Genomic DNA, 27,006 nt, shown 5'->3' on the forward strand with positions numbered 1-27,006 from the left:
GGAATCTTATGATTTTTGTGTGCCTGTGTGTGAAATTGTTGAAGCCCAACAGTAGGGGATAGGGTACTGGTGAGAGTGACCAAACAAATAGTGTGTGTGAAAAACAAATAAAAATTTAGTAATTTAGTGATTTCTGATATCTGTGATTATTTCAGAGTTAGTTCTAAAATCAAATAGAAAGGGTCAAAGGAGCTGAATTCTACTAAGGAAGAAATTAAAATTGAAGTTTGTTGTAGGAATGTCCTGTGTGTAGTATGAGCAGATACATTATATGAGGAACAGTGTTTAGTTATTCATAGAGAATTCTCTATTCCAAAGTGTGAGATGACTTTTTTTATTTATTTATCTTTATTGTTGAAAGTATTATAAATATCTATCTCTCTTTTACCCCCGTTGATCCCCTACACCCTGAACCCCTCCCCCAGGCCTTCATCACACTATAATCCGTATCCATGGGTTATGCATCTATGCATATAAGGTTTTAGGTTAATCTCTCTCTACTCACCCATCCACCCCTGCCTTCCCTTTAAGATTTATCAGTCTATTCCATGCTTCTATGTCTCTGGATCTGTTTTGTTCATCAGTTTATTTTGTTCATTAGATTCCACATATGGGTGAGATCATGTGATACCTGTCTTTCTCTCACTGGCTTATTTCATTTAGCATAATACTCTCCAGGTCCCATCATCCTGTCTCATAGGGTAAGGGATCCTTCATTTTTACAGCTGCATAGTATTCCACGGTGTAAATGTCTGAGAAGATGCTTGATACAATTTCATTCTTCTTGAACTTGTAAAGACTTCTTTTGGTCCTAACATGTGGTCTGTCTTTGAGAATGTCTCATGTGCACTTGAGGAAAATGCCTATGCTGCAGCTTTGGAGTGGAATGTTCTGTAAATGTCAGTTAAATCCATGTGATCTAGTGTGTCATTTGGAATCACTATTTTCTTGTTGATTTTTTTGTCTGGAAGATGTATCCAGTAAAGTCAGTGGGGTGTTAAAGTCCTCTATTATGGCTGTATTGCTGTCTCCATCTCTCCTTTAAAGTCCTCCAGAAGTTGTTGGGGTTTTGTGTTTTTTTTTCAGCCTGTGTGAGTCTTTTGTTCTGAGGTGAGTCTCCTGTAGACAGCATATATTTGGGCCTTGTTTTCTTATCCATTCAGCTGCCATATGTTCTTTGATTAGAGCATTTCATCCATTTATATTTAAGGTTATTATTGACAGGTACTTATCTATTGCCATTTTATTTCTTTATACTTATGTTTCTCTTTCTATTTCAACTTATTATTACAGCAGTTCCTTTAACGTTTCTTGCAGTGCTGGTTTTGCGGTGATAAACTCCTTTAGCCTTTTTTGTGTGTGTCTGGGAAGCTCTTTATTTCACCATCTATTTTGAATGATAGCCTTGCTGGAAAGAGTATTCTTGGTTTCAAATCCTTGTTTTACGTTACCTTGAATACTTCATGCCATTCCATTCTGGCCTGTAGAGTTTCTGATGAGAAGTCAGCTGATAGCCTTATGGGAGCTCCTTTGTAGGTAACAGATTACTTTTCTCTTGCTGCCTTTAAGATTTTCTCTTTGTCATGTATTTTTGGCATTTTAATTACGATGTATCTGGGAGTACACCTCTTTAGGTTCTTCTTGCTTAGGACTCTTTGTGCTTCCTGAACTTGTGTGATTTTTTCTTTGACTAGGTTAGGGAAGTTTTCTGCCATTATTTCTTCAAACAAGTTTTCTAATCCTTGCTTACTTTCTACCTTTTCTGGGAATCCTATGATATAAATATTGTTACGCTTCAAGTTGTCCCACAGCTCCCTTAAACTGTCCTCCTGTTTTTAAATTTTTTTTCTTTTTGGTTCTCTGAGTGATTTTTTTCTACCCTGTCTTCTAATTTGCTGATCCAATCTTCAGGTTCTCCTAATCTGCTGTTTATTCCTTCCAATTTTTTTTTGTTTTTGTTTTTTTCAATTTCCACTATGTCATTTTTAATTTCCTTCATAGTTCCCATTTCTTTTCTCATGCTGTTGTGTATCCTTATGATCAGTATTCTGAATGTTATATCTAATAGATTGCTTATCTCCATTTCATTTAGCCCTTCTTCTGGAAAATTCTTTTGTTCTTTCATTTGGGGCTTGTTTTTTTGTCTCCCCATTTTGGCTGCCTGTTTGGATTTTTTTCTATGTATTAGGTATCTACTAGGACTCCCAGTCTTTTGGATAGTCTCTGGTACAGGCCAATGCCAGATGCTGTTTGTGACCGGCCTTGAGTATCCTGTTTGAAGCTTGTGGTTCCCTCTGCTGAGGCTGGGTGTGTTTGGACAGGACCTGGGGCGACTCTTAATTTCTCCCTTACTGTTAAGATACTAGATCTCAGGACTAATATTTGTCCAATTTCCATTTGTATGAAAGATTGAAAGCAAAAGTAAAACCTAAGTGTCTATCAGTAGGAGAATGTGGGTCAAATTATGGTATATTCATATAACGGACCTTATAAGGTAGGTAAAGTGAAGGAACTAGAACTGTACAAAGCAAAATGGGTATATCCTAAACATAAAAATGAAAAAAAGAGTTGCATTTCTATATCATTTCAAATTTTACAACAAGGAAGCCAATGGACAGTGCTCTATATTACTTATAGTGGTAAATATAAGAAAGCATAACACTTCTCAATATATTTGTACCCAGTCAGGGAGCACCGAAATATATAAAGCAACTTGTAACAGAACTAAAAGGAGACACTGACAAAAACACAATCACAGTAGTGGACCTGAATACCCCAATTAACTATAGATGGATCATCCAAACAGAAAATCAATAAAGAAATATCAGCCTTAAATGGCACATTAGACCAAATGGATGTAATTGACATTTACAGATGCTTTCTTCCCAGAACATCAGATTACACATTCTTCTCCAGTGCACATGGAACATTCTCAAGGACAGACCATATGCTGAGACACAAAACTAGCCTCAACAAATTTAAGAAGATTGAAATTATACCAAGCATATTCTCTGACCACAGTGCTTTGAAATTAGAAATCAACTGCAAAAAGAAAGTGAAAAACCCACAAATATGTGGAGAATAAACTAACTTTATTTTTAAAGTTAAATGAAGTCAGTTAATTTGTGTAACCATAAATTAAAACAGATACGATATTCTGCTTTTTTTTAATTTTAATTTTAATTTTAATTTTTTTTAACTTTATGTTAACAACAACTTATTGTTGGTTTCTAGGTTGCTCTTAGTGAAGATGATTTAACAGTTTTAATGAAAATTTTGCTGGAAAATCTTGGAGAAGCTTCTTCACAGCCAAGCCCTACACAATCTACCCAGGAGACTGTAAGAGTAAGAAAAGATGTTTTGAGTGGACCTGACCACCTCAAAGGTATAAATTGATGAAGATTTTTGCTCTGATTATGGAGAAAAATTAGCATTAATGACATATTTATATTTAGTGTTTTTTTCATTGTCTAGCATAATGTGGTATGAACGGATTCAGTATTATATTATTTACTGTGGAAAATCTCCCAGGGGAAGGAGATATGCTCAGTGTCTACTGTAAGGGAAGTAGCTACCCGTTGTTGCCTTCATGAGGTGTGTTTGCCATTTACTTGTGAAAGCTGAATTTGCTGAACTCAGAGGCACTGAGGTGGTATATCTTGAGAGAAATAGCAAATTAGGCATGCAGCATAGTAAGGTCCCTAAATAAGAGAGAAAAGGACCTTGTTATCATGTTCAGATGACTGGCCCATGAGAAAGGAAGGTATTCTTGTGTAGCAACAGCTTTATTTACCTGGCTTTATTGGAGAATGATATGGTCAGATACATAAGGGAATTTTCCAGGTTATTAAATTGAATCTTCTAAGAGCACTGAACCTTAGTAAACTCAGCCGTTTTTAAAGGTTTATTTTTCTAAAATATAAGATTCCTTTTGCTTTATTAAATAGTTATATAGAATATAATTTCTCTCTCATCATTTTATTTTATTGATATGAACATTATGTTTTATTAGACTTTGAATGGGTTAATATTTCCATAGCTAAAAAGAGATGAAATGTTCCTTTCCCTTATCATAAATGTCCTTAGACTACTATGCTTTTATGATGCGTTTATCATCAGCTATTATACCTGTAAAACTGCCCTTTAATAATACCATACCAACACTGCTTTGGCTGTAGTTAGGACCAGTGTGTTTTGAGATAACAAAACAAAAGATTAGAACAGTGTGCAAAATAAGGTTTTTGGTTCAGGTGGAAAGGTATGAGTGCTGTATGAACTTGGTGAGGTCAGCATCTTCTCCCCAGGTTGGCTTCATGCCATTGTTTAGACAAATGCTAGATGTGCAGGCTGTTGCTATGGTTAGACAAGAACTATGTACAGATGAGTAAGATATAGCAGGCAAGCGTTATGTGATTCGTGGTCTCATTATGTTCAGCTGTGGTCAGTTGTGTACAGTGTCTGTTTCTGGCTATTTGGTTAATGTACTTTGGAGAACTTGTGAGTTCAGATGAAAGCTGCAAAGATAGTGAAGATTGGAATATAAATTATTTTCAGAGAAGTAAAGGAAAAACCCCAGCGTTTTTCAACTTAGAGAAGACTTTATGTAACTAAAGTTATGCAGTGATTGCTGTTACAGTAACTTTAAGAACAGCCTTTTCTATAAATGACCAAAGAATAGAATCAATCCTCAAAAGAGATTATAGAATCACTTTATAAGAGTGATTAAAAGCAATATCTAGTTGTATCTGTCTAAAAAATTTCTGCCTAAAGATGAAGGAGAAGACTAAGTTACCTCTTGAAGTCTCTTTTTTTCCCTCAGAATTCCAATGGCTCCCTGCCCCGTATTATATGTGAGCTCTTTGACTCTGCCTTTGAGTTACATTCTGTTCTCGTAAAGGTAATGGATTGGGTGATAGGCTAATTGAAGATAGTAAGAAGTGAACTATGCCAGCAGAGGATCTATTACTATTTGTCTGTTCTAAGACAAAGTATTTTACTTTTCTATACCTCGTGTCATAATCTCTTGAAAATGGCTTGAAACCAGTTACTTGAAATGCTTTGATAATTAAAAATTACTCTATAATAAGTAGTCTTGTTCTGGAGGGGCTTTTAAAAGAATTTATCTTGATAATCTTTGCAAGACCCCTTCTTTTTTTAAAAAACAAAAAGTGGATAATCTGCCTCTGTTATTTTGCCCTGTACTAAATATAAATGGAATAAATCATAGGCATTTTTATTGTCTCACAATATAATTTAAATAATTCTAGAAAGTGTGATATAAATTTAGAATAATAAATTATCCCAGCTTTTAAAATATAATTAAAATCATACACCTACATAAAAGTTTTTTAATTTTCATATTTATGTTTGAACCATCAGAACAAGATTTGGCAAAGTCAAAGCTTTCTATGGAACAGAGTGTCACTCTGCAATTTGACTTTCACTTTGAATCTCTTTCCATTATTCTTTATAACAATGATATCAACAAGGTATGTACTGAATTTCTGTATTTAGAAACAAATCCTCAGCTCTTTATTGAATTCTAGAGTATTGGCATTTTTTGATATGTCCATTCATAAGAAAATTAGTATGTCTATGAAATTCTATTTGGACTACAGAATATACATTGGTCTTGTTGCTCTCTGACTTCACTTTGTAGTGTTTTTAATATTACTACGCAAGGGAAAATTTTTTATTTTTTTGCTAAGTAATATCAGCACTAGAACACTTAAATTTATCATTTGTAGAAGAATCTTATAGTGTCCCAAAAAAACATATACACACTTTGAAACTTTTAATAATTATTAATTCCAATGGGTTAAATCTGAAAAGAAAGAAACATCAATTGAGCTATCAAAAATTGTATGTGTATACATTTTTGGGGCATACCCTATAAATGACTAATTAATTATATGCACAGTTTTATTGTATAGCTAGATACATATGCATATATAACTATTTAAGGGGAATAATTTAGTAGTGGCTTTGTAACCTTAGAGGAATATTTTTAAATTTTATGATTATTTATGATATATAAGTATTAATTATGTTTCTATTGAGTAAATTTTATATGTAGTAGTTATGTTTTCAGGATACTCATTAATGAATTGAAGAACCAAGGTCGAGTACCATAATTATTTGAACTAAATAATGTATCAGTGGTATTTTCGAAAGCTATTTTTTTATTATGTAGTGTCTTTTAATAAGTATTTTTGGTTATGTCAATTAATTATGTCATATAATACTCATAATACATATGCTACATGATAATACCTAAAGTTTATATTGATTAATACCCATAATATGTCCTGATTATGGGTATTAAATCTGTTGTTATTGTCCATTTATATGCTATCTTACATTTTATATTATTTTCTAAATACTATACAATATTCACATATTGTTACTGTTGAGCCTTGGCTAGTATCTATCATTTGTACAGTGAACTGCCTTAATTTCTAATGTTTAATGTTAATTAAAAGATCAAAATTACCTTCTGGAAAATGAATAGTTAAAAGTATTCTTCATTTCACTTAAGGCACCATCATTCTATTGGTTGCCCAGCTTTAGAATCTGTGTCTTCTTTTATTTGTTTTTGTTTGTTTTTTCAATTAGGGTATAAGCTCACTAACTCACTACCATGCCTTATCCTTTCTTAGTAAACCTCATAGTTCCTTTCATGGTGTTTTTTACAGAAGAGCTCATTAAACATTTATTAGTAAGAATGATTGATTGACAAAAATATTTTCTGATTATTTTTATCTGCATTGAAATGATACATTTTTATATATTAACTATTGTTGAAGATCAGCACACATATATATGTATTTATTTGTGTGTGTGTGTGTGTATATATATATATATATATATATATATACTCACAAACATGAATATTATTCTCTGTTCTGTTTTTTGTGTTTTAACACGCATTCTTTTAAAATTTGTGATACTGATTTGCCTTTAATTTCTTAATTAAGAAATATGTTTATAAATAATTACATAATATTTAAAGATAATTGATTCTTTTGCTTGAAAAATACACCACAGGAGTCCAAACTTTCATTTCATAATGACAGTTTCCGGCTTGGTGAGCTCAGACTACATCTTATGGCCTCCTCAGGGAAGATGTTTAAGGATGGCTCCATGAATGTCGGCATTAAACTTAAGACATGCACCCTTGATGATCTCAGAGAAGGCATTGAGAGAGCAACATCAAGGTTTGTCATCTCTGAATTTTCTGTACATTATTTAAGGTTGGCGATACACCCGATATTGCTACCAGGCATTGATTACTAGGCTTGGGGTTATCAGAAGAGGTCTTTGGTCATACTGCAATTGGAAGAGTATCAAGAGGTGGTGCTGATGTCAGATTTAATTGCTTTAAAGTTTGAATTAAAGGGCAGTTTAATAATAAAATGGAGTACTGTCTTAAAAGCAGGAACCAAGAGTATGTAAGAAATTTAATAGTAAAATCCACTGGGGTGGTCCATTGGTAATATATTTTTTAAAATTGTTCCTAGTAGGCAGAATCTTTTAAAAAAGCCTTAACATTATATATAAATTTTCTTTGTCATATTTATTTTGTTTGTAAGTTCTGTGAAGTTTTTTTCCAAGTTTTGATAGAAATGGAATCCCTAGCATTTTCATATTATCAACCCATTTTTGAAAGATTAACTTATGTAAGCCTGCTATAAAGTGAGAAATGTGTAACTTTAATAGCTTAAGGATATTTTTATTTCTTTCCCAAATAATGAGACAGTATTTTTGTCCTTAGTTGATTTTTTTGAAAAAAAACTATGCTGTTACCTACACTCAGACTCCATTGAATACCTACTGGATTCTTCTCAGCCCTTTGTTTTTCTAAGAGATGAATAAGAAATTAATGCTCTCATGCATCCAGCTTTTCTGGCTTTCACATTTCGTATTTGAGGTAGCCATCCACAGCTGTCTAGGCAACGGTGATCAAAGGCCATCATCTTTTTGGTAGTCTGCTCTTTCTAGCACATGTCCTGTGTGGGAACTGTCATTGCAGTCAATTGATGAACACTGGCTGATTTGAATTGTATTGAATACTTTTGGACCCAACTTGTCTAAGATGATCTTTGGAGATAAGGATGAGGTTTTATTTTGTAAAATAATCTAAAGAGGTGTCTCTGAAATTTTGTGGGACCACATTAATGTGTTAGTTAATTGCTGAAATTTCTTTCAACAGTTATTAATTTGTTTTTCTAGTATTGCATTATAATGATAAAATATCCTGTAATTGCCCAATAACTTGAATCTTGCTGTAGAGATAAAAAGACCATGTCTTGAATGCTAATTAGCTAATCAGACTCTAGTTAACAGTGGCCTGTTTTCTGTTCAGACTAGAAACTGTAAGGTGAAAGAAAGATTTTATATATATATACATATATATATACATGTGTGTGTGTATATATATTTATGAAAATTTTCATCTTTTTAATTAGGTTAGCAGGAATAAAATAATGAATGCATATTTTTTCAGAATGATTGATAGGAAGAACGATCAAGATACCAACAGTTCTATGATTGATGTAAGTTACAAGCAAGGCAAAGATGGAAGAAATCATCTTGATGCTGTTCTTGACAAGCTGTATGTATGTGCCAGTGTGGAATTTCTGATGACTGTGGCAGATTTCTTTATCAAAGCTATGCCTCAAAGTCCGGAAAATATGGCAAAAGAAGTACAGATCCCACTACGACAGACTTCTGCAGCAAACAAGATAGAAAAAGGTTAGCAGAGTTTATCTGTCATAGATGACAAGTTGTATATTTTAACAAAAATTACAAGTAGGCAAAAAGAGAAGTGGAAAATTTAAGAATGTAAAATTACTCTTTCAAATTTAAACATATTTTTTAGAAAAATTTTAGTAAGCATAGATTTTTAAGAAACAGGTAAGAGCAGAAATATATATAGGATTAGGAGCCAGGAAATTTCGGCTCCCAGCTCTGCATTAACAGTTCTTTACTCATTTAGAAGTAGAGTGAGTGAATTAACCTGTGTCTGTGGTTCCCCTCATTATAAAAGGGAACTTTTATTTAAAGAAAATATTTGGAAGAATTATTGCATATTGAATAGCAATTGAACAGATAAAAACAGAAGGTGGGGTATTGGAGAATAGCATGATGCCGCTGGACATTACCTTAGACTCCTTTAACTCAGTGAAGTGTTTGCAAATGTCTGGTCTTTGTGTACAATGAAACCACTTCCTGCTGTATTCATTGTTTATTCCAGCATTACCAAGTAGATCAGTCATTTCTAAGTTACGTTATAATCATCTAAGGTCAGGCATTTTTCTCTCTAATGTGTAACTCAGTAAGATTGGAAAACTACCATTTACTGGCAGGGTCAGAATTTATTTTTCCATTTACCTTCAGTAAATAGTAATCATATCTTTGTATTCATATATACATTTAATGTATTTATGGTATAGATTATAAGACACTATGTACTTTATGGCAAAAAACTCAATGTAAACACACATTATGGTCTGTCTGCTTTATCATAATCTCTTATCCTCTTCCTGAGATTCTTGCCTTCTGTTTTCCCCTCCTTGCCCCTGAAACATAACCTAATATACACACATATATACGTGCACACACCTTAAGTCTGACATAAAAAACTTCAAAACAAGAATATTCCTGCCAGGTCAGAGTGGGAATGGTCTTCTGGTGAGAGGGATCAGCTTACATTATTTTGCTCCATTAGCATTTGTTAATCATTTATTAGTATGCATCAGTCAATTAATTATTAATATTGTTAACTTTAGCATATCCATTAAAGTAGGATATTAGAAACAATTTAGCAACAATAAACAGTATTCAAGTGACAAGATTTACATGACTATAGCTTTTTTGGTTCCTATTGTTGTTTCTTCAGATGACTCTGTAAGACCAAATATGACTTTAAAGGCCAGGATCACAGATCCAGAAGTGGTATTTGTTGCCAACTTGACAAAGGCGGATGCTCCTGCTCTGACAACCTCATTCCAATGTGACCTCTCTCTATCAACATCCAAACTTGAACAGATAATGGAGGCTTCTGTGAGAGATCTTAAAGTGCTTGCTTGCCCTTTCCTCAGAGAAAAGAGAGGAAAAAACATTACCACAGTAAGAATTCCCTTATATTTTTAAGCTTAGATCGAAGAATGGCAGCAGTGGTTGATTCATAGAATCCTAGAATGAGAGAACTCTGTAGAACTGTGGAGATTATTGACTACAAACTTGAGATTTTACAGACAAGTATGGTAAATTCCGAAGATGTTAAATGATTTAGCCATGGCTGCTAGTGACAGAACTGGGACTACCTCCAGTCTGGTTTTCTTTTCATTATACCATCTTCTGTTGAAACTTACCTGAATTTTAGTGCAAATCGATGTTCTTTTTCAGCTGTGTCTTTTGTTCACTAAAGTAAATCCATTGAATGAATATTAAAATCTCAAAGTTTATAACAAAAAATTTCAGTTGGAGTTATGTGTGACCAGTAGAGATTATGTTTGCTGTATTAAAAGTTTTATTCAATTATATTTTCACATAATTAAAAAAATATTATTTTAGTTAATTAATTATTTTTTAATGTTAAGTTGATAATTTTATGTTAAAGAAGATTACTATATTATGTGACCCACTTACAGTGTTTTAAACTAAAACTATCTTTGGGCAAAGTGGCTTATATAAAGAAATGCAGTGCTAGGCTTAGTCTATACTTTATCATGAAACATTCTTTAGCCAGGTCATCTTCTTTTAACATGTCACAGAAAGATCACTCCATTAAAAGCTCATCCTAATGTTTTTAAAATGAAATTTTATGTAGTACTAATTTCCCCATTTAGTTCAGGTACAAGGCTATTTTATTTGTTTTGTTAAAGACACATGAGAAAATGGGCTTCATAGTTTTAGTAAATGAAGTTTGAAGATTTGAAATTTATTCTAGTAAGGACCTTATTATATTCAAGGCTGACCTTATATTAAGCAATCTGGAAACTGTTTACTTACCTTACCATAGTCCTTTTTTAAAGGTGTTAACAGAACTATTTGTTGAAAAAAATTTTTCAAGTGATTTAACGGTCATAAAAATTATAATGACATAATTTCATTTCCTCATGTACCTGTTTACAAATGTAAGATCTTACCATAGTCTTTAGCTCATATTTATAGATATCTTATAAGTAGCTTTTACAGTGGGCATCATTTAGAAGATATTTAAGAAAAGGAAACATTTTAATTTCTAATAGTAAATGTGCATCATTAGTTAAGAATTTATCATAAAGGAATTGATCAGAACTGCTTAAAGTTCTTTAACAATGTTCATAGACTTGCATTAGTTTAGAAGAGCTCTCATAAGAGATTCTCAGCTAATTTGCCTTTTTGCTTTTAGTAGGAGACTACAGTTAAAATCTCACATGAAGTAAGATGTTCTTGTGTGTGTTACATATATAACAGTTCTATTACTAAGAAAATGTGAATTTCATTTATTTGTTTCTAGGTATTACAGCCCTGTTCGCTATTTATGGAAAAATGTACATGGGTTTCAGGAAAACAAAATATAAATATTGTAGTTGGAGAATTTATAATTAAGGTTAGTGCCTATCATATTATTTGGGTGAAAATTAATTATTATTTTTCTAACAGTATCTTTTGATGTCTCATAACTAGACCGTTATGCTAGTCATATATTCTGTAATCAATAAATATCTTTAACATTAAAATACATTTTTTGCCCTGGCCATGTGGCTCAATTGGTTGGAATAGTGTCCCATACATCAAAAGGCTGTGGGTTCGATTTCTGGTCAGGGCACACACCTAGGTTGAGGGTTGGATCCCCGGCCCTGGCACAGACAGGGGCAACCAATCTGTTTCTCTCATCCTCTTCCTCTCTTCCTCTCTCTTTCTCTCCCTCCCCCTCTCTTCCTCTCTCTAAACATATCCTTGGATGAGGATTAAAAAAAAATTTAAAATAAAAAATAAAATACATTTTTCTTTAATGCAAATATTTGTTCCTACTTTCTTTGAAATAGTTTTTTCAGATATCTACAAATGATCAGGATAGTTTTTATCAATTATAGTTGATGTGTGTGTTGAGGAGATTGGGTTTGGAGGGAGAGCAGAGATGGTGTGGGACGAGAAGGGAAGGAAGGAAGGAAAAATGAGGTTTTTATTATTTTATTTGTAGTAGTTATTTTTAGGCTTTTATATATAATTTGATCGTAATAATTATGTGATTGTTTTATTTGGCTTATAAAATATTTGTAATGACAGATGTATGCTAGAAATAAATTATTAGGATTTACTTTTTTTTAAGCTCTCAAATTTAAAGCATTGGAAAAGCAATCTCTTTTCTCCATTCGCATTCATATTCTTTAAGTATGACTTCATGACTAGTTATAAATGGAAGATATAGAATAATTTCCAAAATCTATTTCTCTTTCTGTCCAAAGGACAGAAAATTGAGATGGCTAATACTAATTCTCCTAGTAATTTTGCTATATGGGTAAATAGCCAATAGTGATTAAACCAATGCTCAAACTAATGTCATTTGAATTACCATGTAAATAACGATGCAGTTTTCTCTTAGTATTTTAAAATACTGGATAGTTTAGATTCTGTTTTGTTAACAGATTTACTTTTTTAAAGACTTAAAATAGTAAATGAGGGGGAAACTGAATTTGTATGCACTTTGTCTAAAATGCTAGGGGGCATTGTCTTTCCATTTCTTTGTATATCAACTTATTTATTTAGTCAACAAACATTTTTTGAGCTCTTATTATGGTATACAAAATCTGATAGATGGTCCCTGCCATCAAAAAGCTTAATGACAGATGAGAGAGAACGCAGTAAATCAGTGACTCCAGCTTTCAGTGCTAGAGGCATGCACAAGGAGCTGTGGGAGCACAAGTAGGGTCCTCTGACTCAGACGTGGGCATCTGGGAAAGCTGTCTGCAAGTGGGGCTACTTACCTGAGCTTTGAAAATCTGAGGGAGGTTAGATGGAGAGAGAGGGGAGGGGTTATCCATACAAAACTGACAATATACACCAAGGCAGAAGTGTGAAAAATCCTTTAAGGACTTAGAGGGGTGCCCATATGGCTAGAGAGAACGGTGTGAAGGAACTATAGGATTGAAAGCACTAGTTTTAGGTGACATTAATAAGGTATAACAACAACAAAAAAAGAATTAATTTGACAGGTAAGTTAGGGAAGCAGTACATACTAGATCCTTCTTTTGGCGAAACAGTCATATCTCTTTAGCATATTAAACAAGTAAGGGTTGTGAGAATGAACAATAAGAGAATCCACTTAACTTACTTAATCCAGTGTCCCTCAGTCTTTGGGAAATCTTGGCTAGATAATTGATTAGGTCAGCGATTTTCAGCCTTTTTCATCTCATGGCACACATAAACTAATTACTAAAATTCTACACATAGCAAAAAATATATTTTTCACCAGTCTGACAAAAAAAACAAGTATAATTTGGTTTATTCACACTGGACAGCTATTGTTGTATTGACTGCTGTCATTTTTTTATTTGACAATCTAAGGAAAAAGAGGTCAGTGCCCCTGACTAAATAGGTATTGCATATTTTAAAAATTCTTTCGGCACACTAGTTGAAAATTGCCAGATTAGATATAAGGTCACAAAGAACTTTGTATCCTAAGCTAAAGAGAGTTTGAATTTTATCCTGAAAGTTATGGGAAGTTATTGAAGATTTTAGGCATAGGAATGACATGCCCAGATTTGGGTTTTAGAAAAACCATGCTGATGGAAGTGTGGAGGGTGGGTTGAGAGGGCACTGGCTGGATACAGAAGACATCATTAGTGTAGAACTAAGGCACAGTGATCGGAATGAACTGGCGAGCAAATATACTATTCAAAGATAAGAGGTAGAATTTGCAAATCTTGGGGTATGGGAAAGGGGATCATGGTGATTCTCTGGCTTCCTGTTTCAATAAGACAAATGAAAACCAATTATAAATCTTGATGAGGATCACACACTTCGATTTAGTTAATGCAGCTGATTGAAAATGAAAACTTCAGTTACACTTCTGCATTTTTCAGGTCACATAACACAGTTTTACTCTGAAATGAGCAGTGTAACTTTAGGTTTTGACAATTGATGTATAACATTAGTTACTTAATTCCAGAGTAACGTGAGCAAAAATTATTGCTATGGGGTTAGTTGACTTGACACATGATGTTGTGTGTTCTCTCTGTTTTCTTACTAAGTTAGGAACTTAGTATATTTAAAATCTTAATTAGTTACTTTTAAACTTCTGTATTTTGTAGTAATTCTTCGTATCTTGGAGTTTATTCTAAAAATTTTTCTGTTTTCTTTTTTAAAGATTTCACCCATAATTCTTAATACCGTGATGACAATCATGGCTGCTATGTCTCCAAAGACAAAAGAAGATGAATTCAAAGATGCATCTAAGGAAACAGAAAATCTTTGGGATGTCAAATCTATTAGTGATTATAACTCTTGGTTTCTTGGTATTGACATGGCAACAGAAATAACAGAAACTTTCAAAGACATTGACCATCGATTGATAGAGGAAAATTGTGCTGTTGCTGTAGAATCAATTCAAGTTACCTTAGAATGTGGACTTGGTCATCAAACTGTACCTTTATTATTGGCGGAATCAAAGTTTTCAGGAAATATTAAAAACTGGACTTCCCTCATGGCTGCTTCTGCTGACATGACACTAGAGGTATGACCACATCATTTAGAATCTCCAAAACCAGCTTTTCAAAAGTATAATTATGGAACTAAGATGTGAGCTTTTTTGGTTTGTGCATGGCCATAGCAAGTATATATATGAATGGATTCTAACAGTTAATTTATTGATTTGTGGTATTATTTATTTTGTCATTAGTTTTTAAAGGTTCCTTGGATAAATAATTTGTTTTTGGCAATGAAGTAATAGAGTAAAGGAAAATGCACCGTCTTTATATATATTCTTTGTGTCTTTAGGTGTGTTGTTAAAATGGTTATTGACATATAACATTGATTACTTAATATTTTTTTCTACTGATTATAGAAGTACGAGGTTAAAGTTGAAAGACTCTCATTATAATTCTGTGCCTTTTCAGGTTCACTATTACAATGAAACCCATGCTGTTTGGGAGCCACTGATTGAGAGAGTGGAGGGGAAGAGACAATGGAATTTAAGGCTTGATGTAAGGAAAACATATCTTTGTGTAGAAAGACACTGTGTACATTTCTTTGTATGCTTTAATACAGTGATTTTCAAGATGTGCTCTAGGATCTTTGAAGTCATTTTAGGGAGTCCATGCGGGGGGTCAAAACTCTTTTCATAATTATACTCAGACATTACATACCATTGTTTTTCTCATTCTCTCATGAACATACAATGGAATTTTCCCCATACTAAATGATATCGCAACAGAATGAAAGCAGAAGGAAAAATGAGAATCCACCTGTCTTCTGGTAGGGCAGGCACTAAAGAAATTTGTCAGTGTCCTTCTTCTCACTGTATAGTTTTAATAGTTATTTTGTATTAAAATATTATTGATGTTAACTTATAATTGCTATTTTTAAGTGAATATTTAAAAATTTTCTCAGTTTTAGTTTCTATACTTGGTCTTAGCCAAAAGGTGGAGAGCAGTAAGCCTTAGTTTTTAATACAGTACATATTGATAGATATAATCCACATAAAATGAAGCTCTTTGGGATCCTAACGACTTGAGAACTGCTGTTCTAGTTCATGAAATCTTTTGTGTTATCTCCTTATGGTCCTCCTTGAGAACATTTCAGAAATCTAGAAACCAAAGTAACTTTTTCTAGATTAACAGGATCATGAATTATTCACCCTTAAGAAATTTTACAGCTCACCTCTCCAGCAGCCTGAAGTGTGAGGCACTAGAATGGACTCAACAGATTCTTATTTCATTATTTATTTATGTATTTATTTATATTTTTATTTATTTTATTTTTATTGAATTTATTGGGATGACACTGGTTAGCAAAATTATACAGGTTTCAGGTGCACAATTCTACAACACATCATCTGTACACTGTATTATGTGTTCACCACCCCAAGTCAAGTCTCCATCCATCAACATTTATTTCTCTTATACCCTCCTCCACCTTCCCTTCCCTGCCTCCCCCTGCAATCTGTGTCCATGATTAAGTTTTTATTTTTATTTTATTTTTTTATTGAGTGTATAGGGGTGACATTGTTTAACAAAACCATACAGGTTTCAAGTATACAACTCAACGAAAACATCTGCACATTGCATAGTGTGTACATCATCCAAAGTAAAGCCTCTTTCTTTCTGCATTTATCCCCCCTTTACCCTCTTTCACCTCCCCCATTCCCCTTTCCCTCTGGCTGTCACCATACTGTCGTCTCTGTCTATTGGTTTTTTTTTTTTTTTGCTTGATTCCTTCATGTTTTTCTTAGCCCCCAAACCCTCCTCCCCTCTGACAGCTGTCAGTCTGTTCTATGTATCTATGCTTCTGTTTTTGTTTTCTTTGTTAAATTATTTTTTTCATTAGATTCCACATATAAGTGAGATCACATGGTGTTTATCTTTCCCTGACTGGCTTATTTCAGTTAGCATAACATTCTCCAGGCCCATGCATGCTGTCACAAAAGGTTATTAGCTAAGATCTGGGAACAGCCCAAGTGCCCATCAGTAGATGAGTGAATGAAAAAAAACTGTGGGCCCGCCCGGGTGTGGCTCAGTAGTTGAGCATCGATCTAGGATCCAGGAGATCACAGTTCGATTCCCAGTCAGGGCACATGCCCGGGTTGTGAGCTCGATCCCCAGTTGGGGGTGTGCAGGAGGCAGCCAGTCAGTGACTCTCTCATCATTGATGTTTCTATCTCTCCCTCTCCCTTTCCCTTCCTCTCTCTGAAATCAATAAAGATATATTTAAAATAAATCAAATTTAAAATAACCAAAAAAACCCCCTGTGGTACATTTATACAATGGAATACTACTTGGCCATAAAAAAGAAGGAAATCTTACCTTTTGCAACAGATTCTTATTTTAAAGATGGGCAGTCACTTGACAGTTGTCCCAATTTCCTCTCAGTAAAGTAGAAGTAATGTTTATGACTTATCTCTCTCTGAAATAGCAGGCTAACAAAGAATGTTTTATAAGGCTTTTGAAATGCTATCAGAATAAAAGCTGTGATAAAGTCTGGTAGCTGGTTGAAAGCTTATCATATCACTTATTTGTAGGTGTTCGCGGTAAAAAAATAGAAGGAATTCCAGATATTAACTCCAAGAAGGCTGTTTAGATTTCAGGGTCATCTTAGATTGCTCAACAACCAATTAGTTAGGCAACACTGGGTAATACCTTGCTCTGGGGAGTGCACAGGAGATAAATATTGCAGCTGAGTGCTTTCATGGCACAGTTCTAAACATTTCTCCCTGCACTTGACTACACACTGAAAGAAAGCAAGCTGATCTGTGCTAAGTCAAAGTGAAGCACTGAACAGTTTGAAAATGAGACTTGGGGAACCTTAATATAAAGTGATTAGTTTAGGAGAATTTAACTCTATTGAGAATATTTTAATTTTATTATTAATTGGCTAGTAACTTAAACTTGTTATGTTATTTATCCTCATAGGTAAAGAAGAATCCAGTCCAGGATAAAAGTCTGATGCCAGGAGATGATTTTATTGTTATTCCTGAGCCACAAACAGCAATTCATATTTCTTCAGGAGATACAATGAATATAACAATATCCAAAAGTTGTCTTAATGTTTTCAGTAATTTAGCAAAAGTATGTTTGTTTTTTGCTTGGAATATTTCAAGTGGAATTTTAAATTGAAATGTGGATTATTTTGTTTGTAATCAAAAGTAGTTTCTAAAGCATGTAGTCATAGTGTAATTTTTTTAAAATTTGCATCTTGCAAAAACTTTGCGTTCTTACCTTTTCAGGGTTTTTCAGAAGGCACTGCTTCTACTTTTGACTACTCTTTAAAAGACAAGGCTCCTTTTACAGTAAGAAATGCTCTGGGTGTTCTCACTCAGGTGCAGCCCAATCATAATCTCAGAGTAATGGGCTTCCCTGAGAAAAGTGGTATTTATGATGTTGATGCTGGTCAGAATTTGGAATTGGAATATGGCAGCGTGGCACCTTCACGTCAAGGGAAACTATCTATATTGAGCCGTCAAGAAAGCTCCTTCTTCACTCTGACCTTTGGTATGCTGTATTTATTTATGTATTATTTTATAACTTTATTTTAATTGTTGACATTAGTACAGATGTCCCCCTTTGCCCCCCACCCTGCTTTACCCACCTCCACCCAGCCCCTGCCCCCTCTTCCCTCTGGCCATCACCACACTTGCCTGTGTCCATGGATTATGCATATATGCTCTTTGGCTAATCTCACCTTCTTTCATCCAGTCCCCCCCACCCTCTCCCCTCTGACAGCTGTCAGTCTGTTCCATGTAGCCATGCCTCTGGTTTATTCTGTTCATTAGATTCCACATTTAAGTGAGGTGATATATTAGGGGCATCTTGGAATTGTTGGTGTGGGTTTATTTTTTACAAAATATGGAAAAATTATTTTGTTGAAGATGCATTTGGAGACATTTCTAAAGGCTTGAAACAAATATTTGATAAACTTGTCTCTTGTTTTCATCCTTTAAACTTGAGAAAATTAAACTTAATTTAAAAATTACCTTAGAAACTAGATTATTTCTTGTTTTTAAACAATACAGTGTGTGGTATGTTTGAAAAAGGATGGGAGTTCAATGAGGAAAGAAAAGTGACGGTATTCAGAAGTCCTAAAATATTGATAGTGATTATCACCCTTACAAAGAAAACGCAACATAGTTTCTATATAGTTGAGGGAATTAGGAACAAACGGATTTTGTGTTTTTTTGTTATCTTTGTTTTATATATCTTTATTGATTTCAGGGAGAGAGAGAGAAAGATGGAAACATCAGCGGTGAGAGTCATTATCAGCTGCCTCCTGCAGGCCCCCTCCTGGGGATTGAGCCCAAAACCCGGGCGTGTGTCCTGACCGGGAATCAAACCTCCATCTCTGGGACCATAGGTGGATGCTCGACCACTGAGCAACACCGGCTGGGTGTTGTTGGTTTAATACATTCAAAACCCCAAGAGAGATTATTTTGGGTCCAAAGTATTTATGATATCTAGTTTTCTTTCTTTGTTAGTTCCTGTGTCTTCGACAAGCATATTGCATGGTCATTTCTAGGCATGAGGGAGAATACTCGTCATTATTTTGACACTGATGATTATTCTAAGAGAAATATAGTTAAATGAATATTTGGAATGCCTCTTGCTTATGCTCTGCCTTAGTACCTCATGGATACACAGAAGTTGCGAAAGTCCCTGTTGCTAGGCCTGGTCGGCAGTTGTACAATGTACGGAATCCCAGTGCCCGTCATTCTGACTCGGTCTTGGTGCAGATTGATGCGGCAGAAGGGAATAAAGTAATCACCCTTCGCTCGCCTCTTCAGGTAATGCATTAAACTGAACTGAACCATGTCCCTTCAAGTGTATTGATTAATACTAAATCATCTAGGCGAATATAGGAATACAGTAAACTTCATTAGGTTATTCCTGATTATTCAGAAGTAAACAGCAGATTAAACTGGCTGCTGTTTCCTGTCCAACTTGCTTTTGTAATAGTCTTTATTTTAAATGTCTGATGAAACAGTCTTGTTTATTTAAAGCCTATTTTTTTTGCCTTCTGGGTTTAAATGTAATGAAGCTTTTTGTCTATTCCTTTAAAGATTCAGAACTGAGCAATTTTATTTAATTTGGTTGTCAAATAGAATAACATTTCATTCTATTTGTATATCAGTTAGGATTAAATTTTTTTAAGTATGCGTCTAGGTATATTAGAATGATCTCCCTACCCCTAAAATTTCACATCTCATTCTGTATAACTGTTTATACCTTTAAAGCTTTATCCATTTTTCCATTTTCTGTAAATTATTGCAGATTTCAGCATATGGTCAGCAAAATAACTTCTTCCTACTTATGACATCAGATAAAAATGAAAGGATTTCAAAATTTGACCACTGTTAGCTTTCAGTTTGCTGTTAACTCCAGCCTAAATCATGTTGTAGTCAAGAAAAGAGAGTCGTACCCCTTTTTTCTTGTAATTCCTTTTCTGTGTAGTCACACAGTGCATTGAGAAGAGGCTTTACTGGAGGAAACATAGTGGCTGAAACCTCCAGATTAATATGTATTTGAACAATAACATTATATACTAACAGTAAACATCAGCATGTAATATATAGAGTATGTGAATATCCTAATAATTTTAAACTGCCATTTAAACATCAAGTTTCATATATGTAGCACTTAAATGTTCTAAAAATTGTCAGTTACCAATAAAAATGTCTTTCAATATTGGGCTTGAAATTTTTTATATCTAAAGGTAATTGTGTGCAGTTCACATATTTCTTTTGAACTTCTGCATCTTTTTAACAGTATATGTCTTTTTATCCAACAGATTAAAAACCATTTCTCGATTGCATTCATCATCTATAAATCTGTTAAAAATGTTAAGTTATTAGAGCGCATTGGAGTAGCAAGACCTGAAGAGGAGTTCCATGTTCCTTTAGATTCATATAGGTAGATACTTTCTTGAATATATTAAGCTTTAAAAGGTTCATAATATATCTTTTTAATTCTGTGAATTGGAGACATATTTTAGAAAAGGTAACCTTATATTTTTATTATTTAAATATCTGTAAAAGTCAGCTTTAAGACATACATGGAGGTATAGAGAAATACATTTATATTATCATTGAATTTACCAGATTAAAATTTCTGTTGTATATTTGATGCTTTAGAATTTCTTAGACCTTTTTTTATTTTATTGTCTTTGTATATGAAATGAAATTTTAAAAAATTGTCATTGTTGCCCTAGCCGGTTTGGCTTAGTGGTTAGAGTGTTGGTCCGTGGACTGAACAGTCCAGGGTTCTATTCCGGCCAAGGGCATGCACCTCTGTTGCAGGGTCGATCCTCAGCCCCAGTTGAGGCGAGTGTGGGAGGCAAGCAATTGATGTGTCTCTGTCACAGCAGTGTTTCTCCCCACCCCCCCTCGCTTTCTCTCTCTCTCTCCCACTCTTTCTGAAAAGCAATGGAAAAAATAAAAAATTGTCATTGTTTACAGAGTATTTTTTTCCCAGAAAGTTCCTCCATCTGTTAGCATTGTGACTTGGCAAGTTTCTTAATCTTTCTTAGCCTTGGTTTTCTCACCTATAAAAAATAGGGATAATAGTGCTTACCTTGTAGAGTTAATAAGATTTAATGAGATTCTTTTTCTTATGTTCTCAATAAAAACTTTTTTCTCCACCATTTTCTGTAGATGTCAATTATTTATTCAGCCAGCTGGTATCTTAGAGAATCAGTACAGAGAATCCACCACTTACATTTCCTGGAAGGAAGAACTTCACAGGAGCAGGGAAGTCAGATGCATGCTGCAGTGCCCATCCGTAGAAGTCAGCTTCTTACCTCTCATAGTCAATACCATTGCTGTGCCTGATGAATTAAGCTATATCTGTACACACGGGGAAGACTGGGATCCAGCGTACATTATTCATCTTTATCCTACCCTCACTTTGCGGAATCTTCTCCCATATTCCCTAAGATATTTACTTGAGGTATGTTTCTTGCATTTTGTTTGATTTTCATTACTGCATGGAGTGAATTCTAGTTTTTTTATAGCATTTTTAGTTGAGGTCAGTGTTTTACGTAGCATACTTATAGTGCATTAATAATCTTAATAACAGCAAAAACTGATATAGCATCTGCCACTGTACTGTGTGTTGTAGATATATTAGCACATTTAATCCTTACAATAACCTCCTGAAGCAGTACTCTTATTAGACCCATTTTCCAGTCACAGTGGGGTTAGGTGACAGGCCCAGGATCCTACAGCTAATAAATTGTAGAGCTGGAATTTGAACATATGTTGTTTGGCTCCATGCTCCCTATCATCTAACTCTGCTGCATCTGTTGTAAATTAAGAACTGTAATAATCTATTTTATTTGTTTTTTATATTTATTATTTTTAAATTACAGTTGACATACAATATTATGTTTCAGGCAAACAGCATAGTGATTAGACATTTAATAGCTTACGAAGTCATCGTCCCAATAAGTCTAATTCTTATCTAACACCATTCACAGTTATTACAACATTACTGACTATAATTAAGTAAAGATCTATTAGCTAAGGGACAGAAAAAAGCCAGTGAGAAGATATTTCATCTTAATTCTAAAATTAATATGATTATTTGTTTCAAGTTTCTGTTGAACTTAAAGGTAATTACTGTCCATCTTAAATAATAGGGAACATTTTCTAGTAATGAAGTATGATAAATATTTTTAAATTTCTGCATGTCGCACATTTTAACATACAAAAGTCTGGAAAGTGTTTGGAACCTAACTTATTTGTTTTCTTTATCAGGCAATTAGCCAAACCTGATTTGTGAAGACTAAAGTTAATTAAATGAACCAAATAGTATTTATACTAGAGAAGCTTTCAATAAGAAAGCCTAATTTATTGTTATTATTCATTTTAAAAAATCCTACCTTACTTAGATACCTTGTCAGAATAGTTTGATGCCACTTTTCTTAGACTATTTATGTGGGAACTGTTAGGCACAGTATGCGAATGGAGAGTGAAGCTGAATCCCAGGCAGTTAAATGGCTTATTCAGTGACACAGCTTTTAATGGACAGCAGCCAGCGTTCCTAAATCCAGTCTTCGATTCTTGGCCCACATCCGACTTTTCTCAAAACTTATGGCCATTGGCCTACCAGTGGACAAAATACAGTTTCTGTCTTTCGCTATGGCTTAGTGTTTTCTTTTTAGTCCTTTGTGATTAGTGGATATTCATAATATGTAAACATGTTACTTTATTGAACACTTGTCAGTCTGTATCTGGTAGATTATTTAGTATTTGCATAGAATATGATGTTGCTATAGCAAGAGGGTTTTTTAAAAATCACTAAGCAAATTTTGTCTTTGTTTTTAGGGAACAGCAGAAACTCATGAGCTAGCAGAAGGCAATACTGCTGATGTTCTACATTCAAGAATCAGTGGAGAAATAATGGAACTAGTTCTGGTGAAATATCAGGGCAAAAACTGGAGTGGACATTTCCGTATATGTGATACACTTCCGGAATTCTTTCTTGTGTGTTTTTCTTCTGACTCCACAGAAGTGATGACAGTCGACCTGTCAATACATGTCAGACGAATTGGCAGTCGGATTGTGCTATCTGTCTTTAGCCCCTACTGGCTAATCAATAAGACTTCTCGGGTTCTCCAGTATCGTTCAGAAGATATTCATGTGAAACATCCAGCTGATTTTAGAGATATTATTTTATTCTCTTTCAAGAAGAAGAACATTTTTAGTAAAAATAAGGTGTGTTTTGGTTGATATAACAAGTTAAACTCCTAATTTGGAAACTAGGGAGTCATTAGCCTTCCCTAAAACCATGCTTAACCTCTTTGCTAAGTGCTGTTGGTATGAATTAGGCCCAAGGAGACTTTTAAGAAATACAGTCAAGTGGGCATTAGGAACAGCAGCCATCTCCAAGGCCGAGTTTCTCTTTTCTCTAGTGTCTCTAGAATTATTTCTGTTCTTGAAGTAGTTTTGGGTAGAAAGCTTGATTTTATGTAGTTTATCGGTGATGAAATGACATTTCAAAAGATGAACAGTTGAATTTGGTGTATATTACCTGAGTCCTATGCATGAAGATCTAAGCCAGACCTTTGGGAGAGAAACTAATTCCTAAGCCTGGTCCTTTATGCTCTGGTTCCATCTTTTTTTTTTCAGACTCATATCTTTATATATATGTGTGTATATACATACAACATACACACACACACATATATATATATATATATTTTATTGTTGAGGGCATTACAGATGTCCCCCCTTTCCACCCCTTACCCCTCCACTCATGACCCACTCCACGCCCCGCCTGTCCCATTGTCTGTGTCCATGGCTGTTCATATATACTTATAAGTTCTTTGGTTAATCTCTCCCCTGCCCTCCGTCCCACCTTCCCTCTTGGTATTGCTTACCATACACTTCCCAGATCCTTACCTCTAGGCCTTTGTATACTCACCCTCTGTCTAGAATACCTCTTCTCCTCTGGTTCCCTCTCTTCCTCATCTTTTCTGGTTATCTGCTCTTCATCCTTTGGCGTTCTGCTCAGGCCTGAAATATGTGAAGGATTTTCTGACAGTCTAAAGTGGGCCTAGATATCCCATCCATGTTCTTAGAACAGTGGTTCTCAAATTTCAGTGTGCATTTAAATAGCATTTAAAATAGATTGCTGAGCCCTCATAGTTTGATTCAGTAGGTCTGGATAGGGTCTGATAATTGCATTTCTAATACATTCTCAGGTGATGCTGATGGTGCTGGTCCATCACTACACTTTGAGAACTACTGTCTTAGAATGTTGATTAATATTAATACATGGTATTATAATAACTGTGTATGTGTCTGACCTTTGGTTGTCCTCAGGTTTTGTACATTATAGTTGGGTGGGTAGAACTTAATACAGGAACACAGTTACGTCTCTTCTATAAAACTTGATCTAAATCCCACAACCAGAAGTAAACTTTTTACTTTCTCACCTTGATAGCATTTTGTACCTTTTGTATGGCTTTTATCTTGCATCATAATTATTAATATGTATTTCCTGTTTTCTCTGTTTAGTTGGAAGCTCATTGAAGATAGGAACTGTGTTTTATTGCCTTCCATTCTGCTTATCACAGTGCCTTTTACTTAAGGTTTGCTGAATGATGTTAAAGGCATAAACTCTGTGCTAAAACTTTATTTCTTAGCTCAGTATCATAAGTCTGACACTGAAAACTATTTTACATTATAGTTCTTTTTAAAACAACACAAGGTCTCACTGGTATAAATCTTTCAAATCGCTATACTCATTGCATAGGTAAATGAGGAGGTCAGAACATTACTTTTGTATTGACCCTCAGAGTTTTGTTACCATTTGCAGTATGACTTTGATTATATTTTTCTGTTTCCCATGATACTAAGTAAATTTCTAGTGACCTAGCAACTTTTCATCAAATAAAATTAATATAGTCTTTTAGGTTTCTTATCTGATGATATGTGTTCTCTGGTGTAGGTACAATTAAAAATTTCGACTAGTGCCTGGTCCAATGGTTTTTCATTGGATACAGTGGGAAGTTATGGGTGTGTGAAGTGTCCTGCCAACAATATGGAATACCTGGTAAGATTCTGTTCACTTATTTACCTTTGACTTTATTTACATTTTCTTCAGTACAACAGCTGGATCCTAAGGGATACAGAAATTTTAATCCATAGTATTATACAAAGGACTGTTATCTCTACAAATTTCTATGGCCAGTAGTACCATAGCAAAACCAGAAGTTGTCAAACTTTATGACAGTGAGTTGAATATATCCATAAGCAACTTGGTAAATATTCAGTGTATACTAGAATTCTTCTTCCATTCCACTCCCTGCCAAACATTTCTTTAATCTTAAATTTGACTGAAAATTTGAACAATCTGATGCCAATTGAACTGTTTTAGTTCCACTTTGAAATTTTTATCTTGTTTTACTAACAACAGATAATAAATGCAGCAAAACTTGAGCCTCTACACTAATTATAAAACAGCTTATGTTTGAAATGTTAAAAAGTAAAGACTATAAATAAATTAAATCTGTTATTACAAGTCATCATTAGTTAAATTGTTAATTGATATTTTTTGAGTTGATTTCTGATGGAGCCAAACTAAGAAACCAAAATTTTTCTTAGTAGTAGATAATCATTAATGGAATATGGCTTATAGTAGTTACTTTATAGTAGTTACTTTAAGAAATAATATTTTAAAATATTTTGAGAAGTCTCTATGAAAGGGTGTGTGTGTGTGTGTGTGTTTGTATTTCAAAGAAGCTGTATAAAGTATTGGGAAATGATAAGCTTGTTTGTTTCCTTTCCACAGGTTGGCGTTAGCATCAAAATGAGCAGCTTTAATCTTACTCGAATAGTTACTCTGACTCCCTTTTGTACCATTGCAAATAAGTCATCATTAGAACTAGAAGTTGGTGAAATTGCATCTGATGGCTCAATGCCAACTAATAAGTGGAACTATATTGCTTCTTCAGAGGTAAAATTTTTCTTTGATATAACTGGCTCCTAAAATGTACGAATAAATATAGACATATAAATAAGAATTATATATGCCTTTTTGACATACTCACTTTTCTGTCATATTTGTGTTAAAATAGGACAGCCAACTTTGAAAGACTTTTTTTTTCAATGTAGTAGGAGCCCTCACGAACTTGCTCTTTTGTCCATATGGCATGCCACTAGCATTTTTAAAAGGTTTTCTTACTGAAAGACTTTTGTTACACACTGTAAGCATATGTTAAAAAAAGTAAATTGTTGATGATATTTATCACTAGCCCAGTCTATGTGGTTAACACTAATTCTCTAGTTTTCCTATATGTGTAGAGCGTGGATATAAAGGTAATATACAGTGTATTGTCTCAGTAGTCAGTATAAAGGATTCTGTATTCAAGTCACTTATAATCTTGTTGGAGGGTTTAAAACAGATAAATTAACACATGGGGAAATAATTTTGTATATGCCTAGTTATAGGTGGTTATAAATTTCTGAAAGGATGAGCTGGAAGTCTCCTTGAAAATTTCCTAAAATTCAACCCCCTTACTTTACAGAGAAGGAAATTTAATCTCATGCTTTTCTAAGGTTGATCTCAACTTCCAATGACTGTATTATTGTGATTTAAATCAAAGGGGAAAATTTCATAGAAGAGGTGGGATTTGAACTAAACTTTGCAGGTGGTGAGTAAGATTTAAGGAGGTGAAGAGAATAAGGGAAAAGGGGAGGGCGGGGAGAGGACAGGTGCAAAGACAAGCTTTAGTGCTTGAATTTACCTGAGTTTTCAACCAAACCAGCTGACCTTGAAGATAGAGCCATTCTTCTATATATCT

At 34.1% G+C, this 27,006-nt stretch overlaps 1 protein-coding gene across 2 annotated transcripts in view; it reads left to right on the forward strand.

The window, feature by feature from the left end:
- Positions 1-27,006, forward strand: part of VPS13C (vacuolar protein sorting 13 homolog C) — a 168,592-nt gene that overhangs the window by 97,242 nt on the left and 44,344 nt on the right. For both annotated transcript variants that reach the window (XM_087821106.1, XM_087821108.1), the window contains exons 46-61: positions 3,235-3,385; positions 5,380-5,489; positions 7,048-7,217; positions 8,507-8,754; positions 9,902-10,131; positions 11,507-11,599; positions 14,360-14,725; positions 15,108-15,194; positions 17,619-17,774; positions 17,933-18,197; positions 19,323-19,483; positions 20,488-20,609; positions 21,350-21,644; positions 23,024-23,413; positions 25,152-25,256; positions 25,995-26,159. In XM_087821106.1, the coding sequence (XP_087677232.1) occupies positions 3,235-3,385; positions 5,380-5,489; positions 7,048-7,217; positions 8,507-8,754; positions 9,902-10,131; positions 11,507-11,599; positions 14,360-14,725; positions 15,108-15,194; positions 17,619-17,774; positions 17,933-18,197; positions 19,323-19,483; positions 20,488-20,609; positions 21,350-21,644; positions 23,024-23,413; positions 25,152-25,256; positions 25,995-26,159 (3,114 nt within the window). The remainder of the gene's footprint in view (positions 1-3,234; positions 3,386-5,379; positions 5,490-7,047; positions 7,218-8,506; positions 8,755-9,901; positions 10,132-11,506; positions 11,600-14,359; positions 14,726-15,107; positions 15,195-17,618; positions 17,775-17,932; positions 18,198-19,322; positions 19,484-20,487; positions 20,610-21,349; positions 21,645-23,023; positions 23,414-25,151; positions 25,257-25,994; positions 26,160-27,006) is intronic.

Source organism: Miniopterus natalensis, chromosome 1 (assembly GCF_054644295.1).
Source record: "Miniopterus natalensis isolate mMinNat1 chromosome 1, mMinNat1.hap1, whole genome shotgun sequence".
NCBI classification, from domain to species: Eukaryota; Metazoa; Chordata; class Mammalia; order Chiroptera; family Miniopteridae; genus Miniopterus; species Miniopterus natalensis.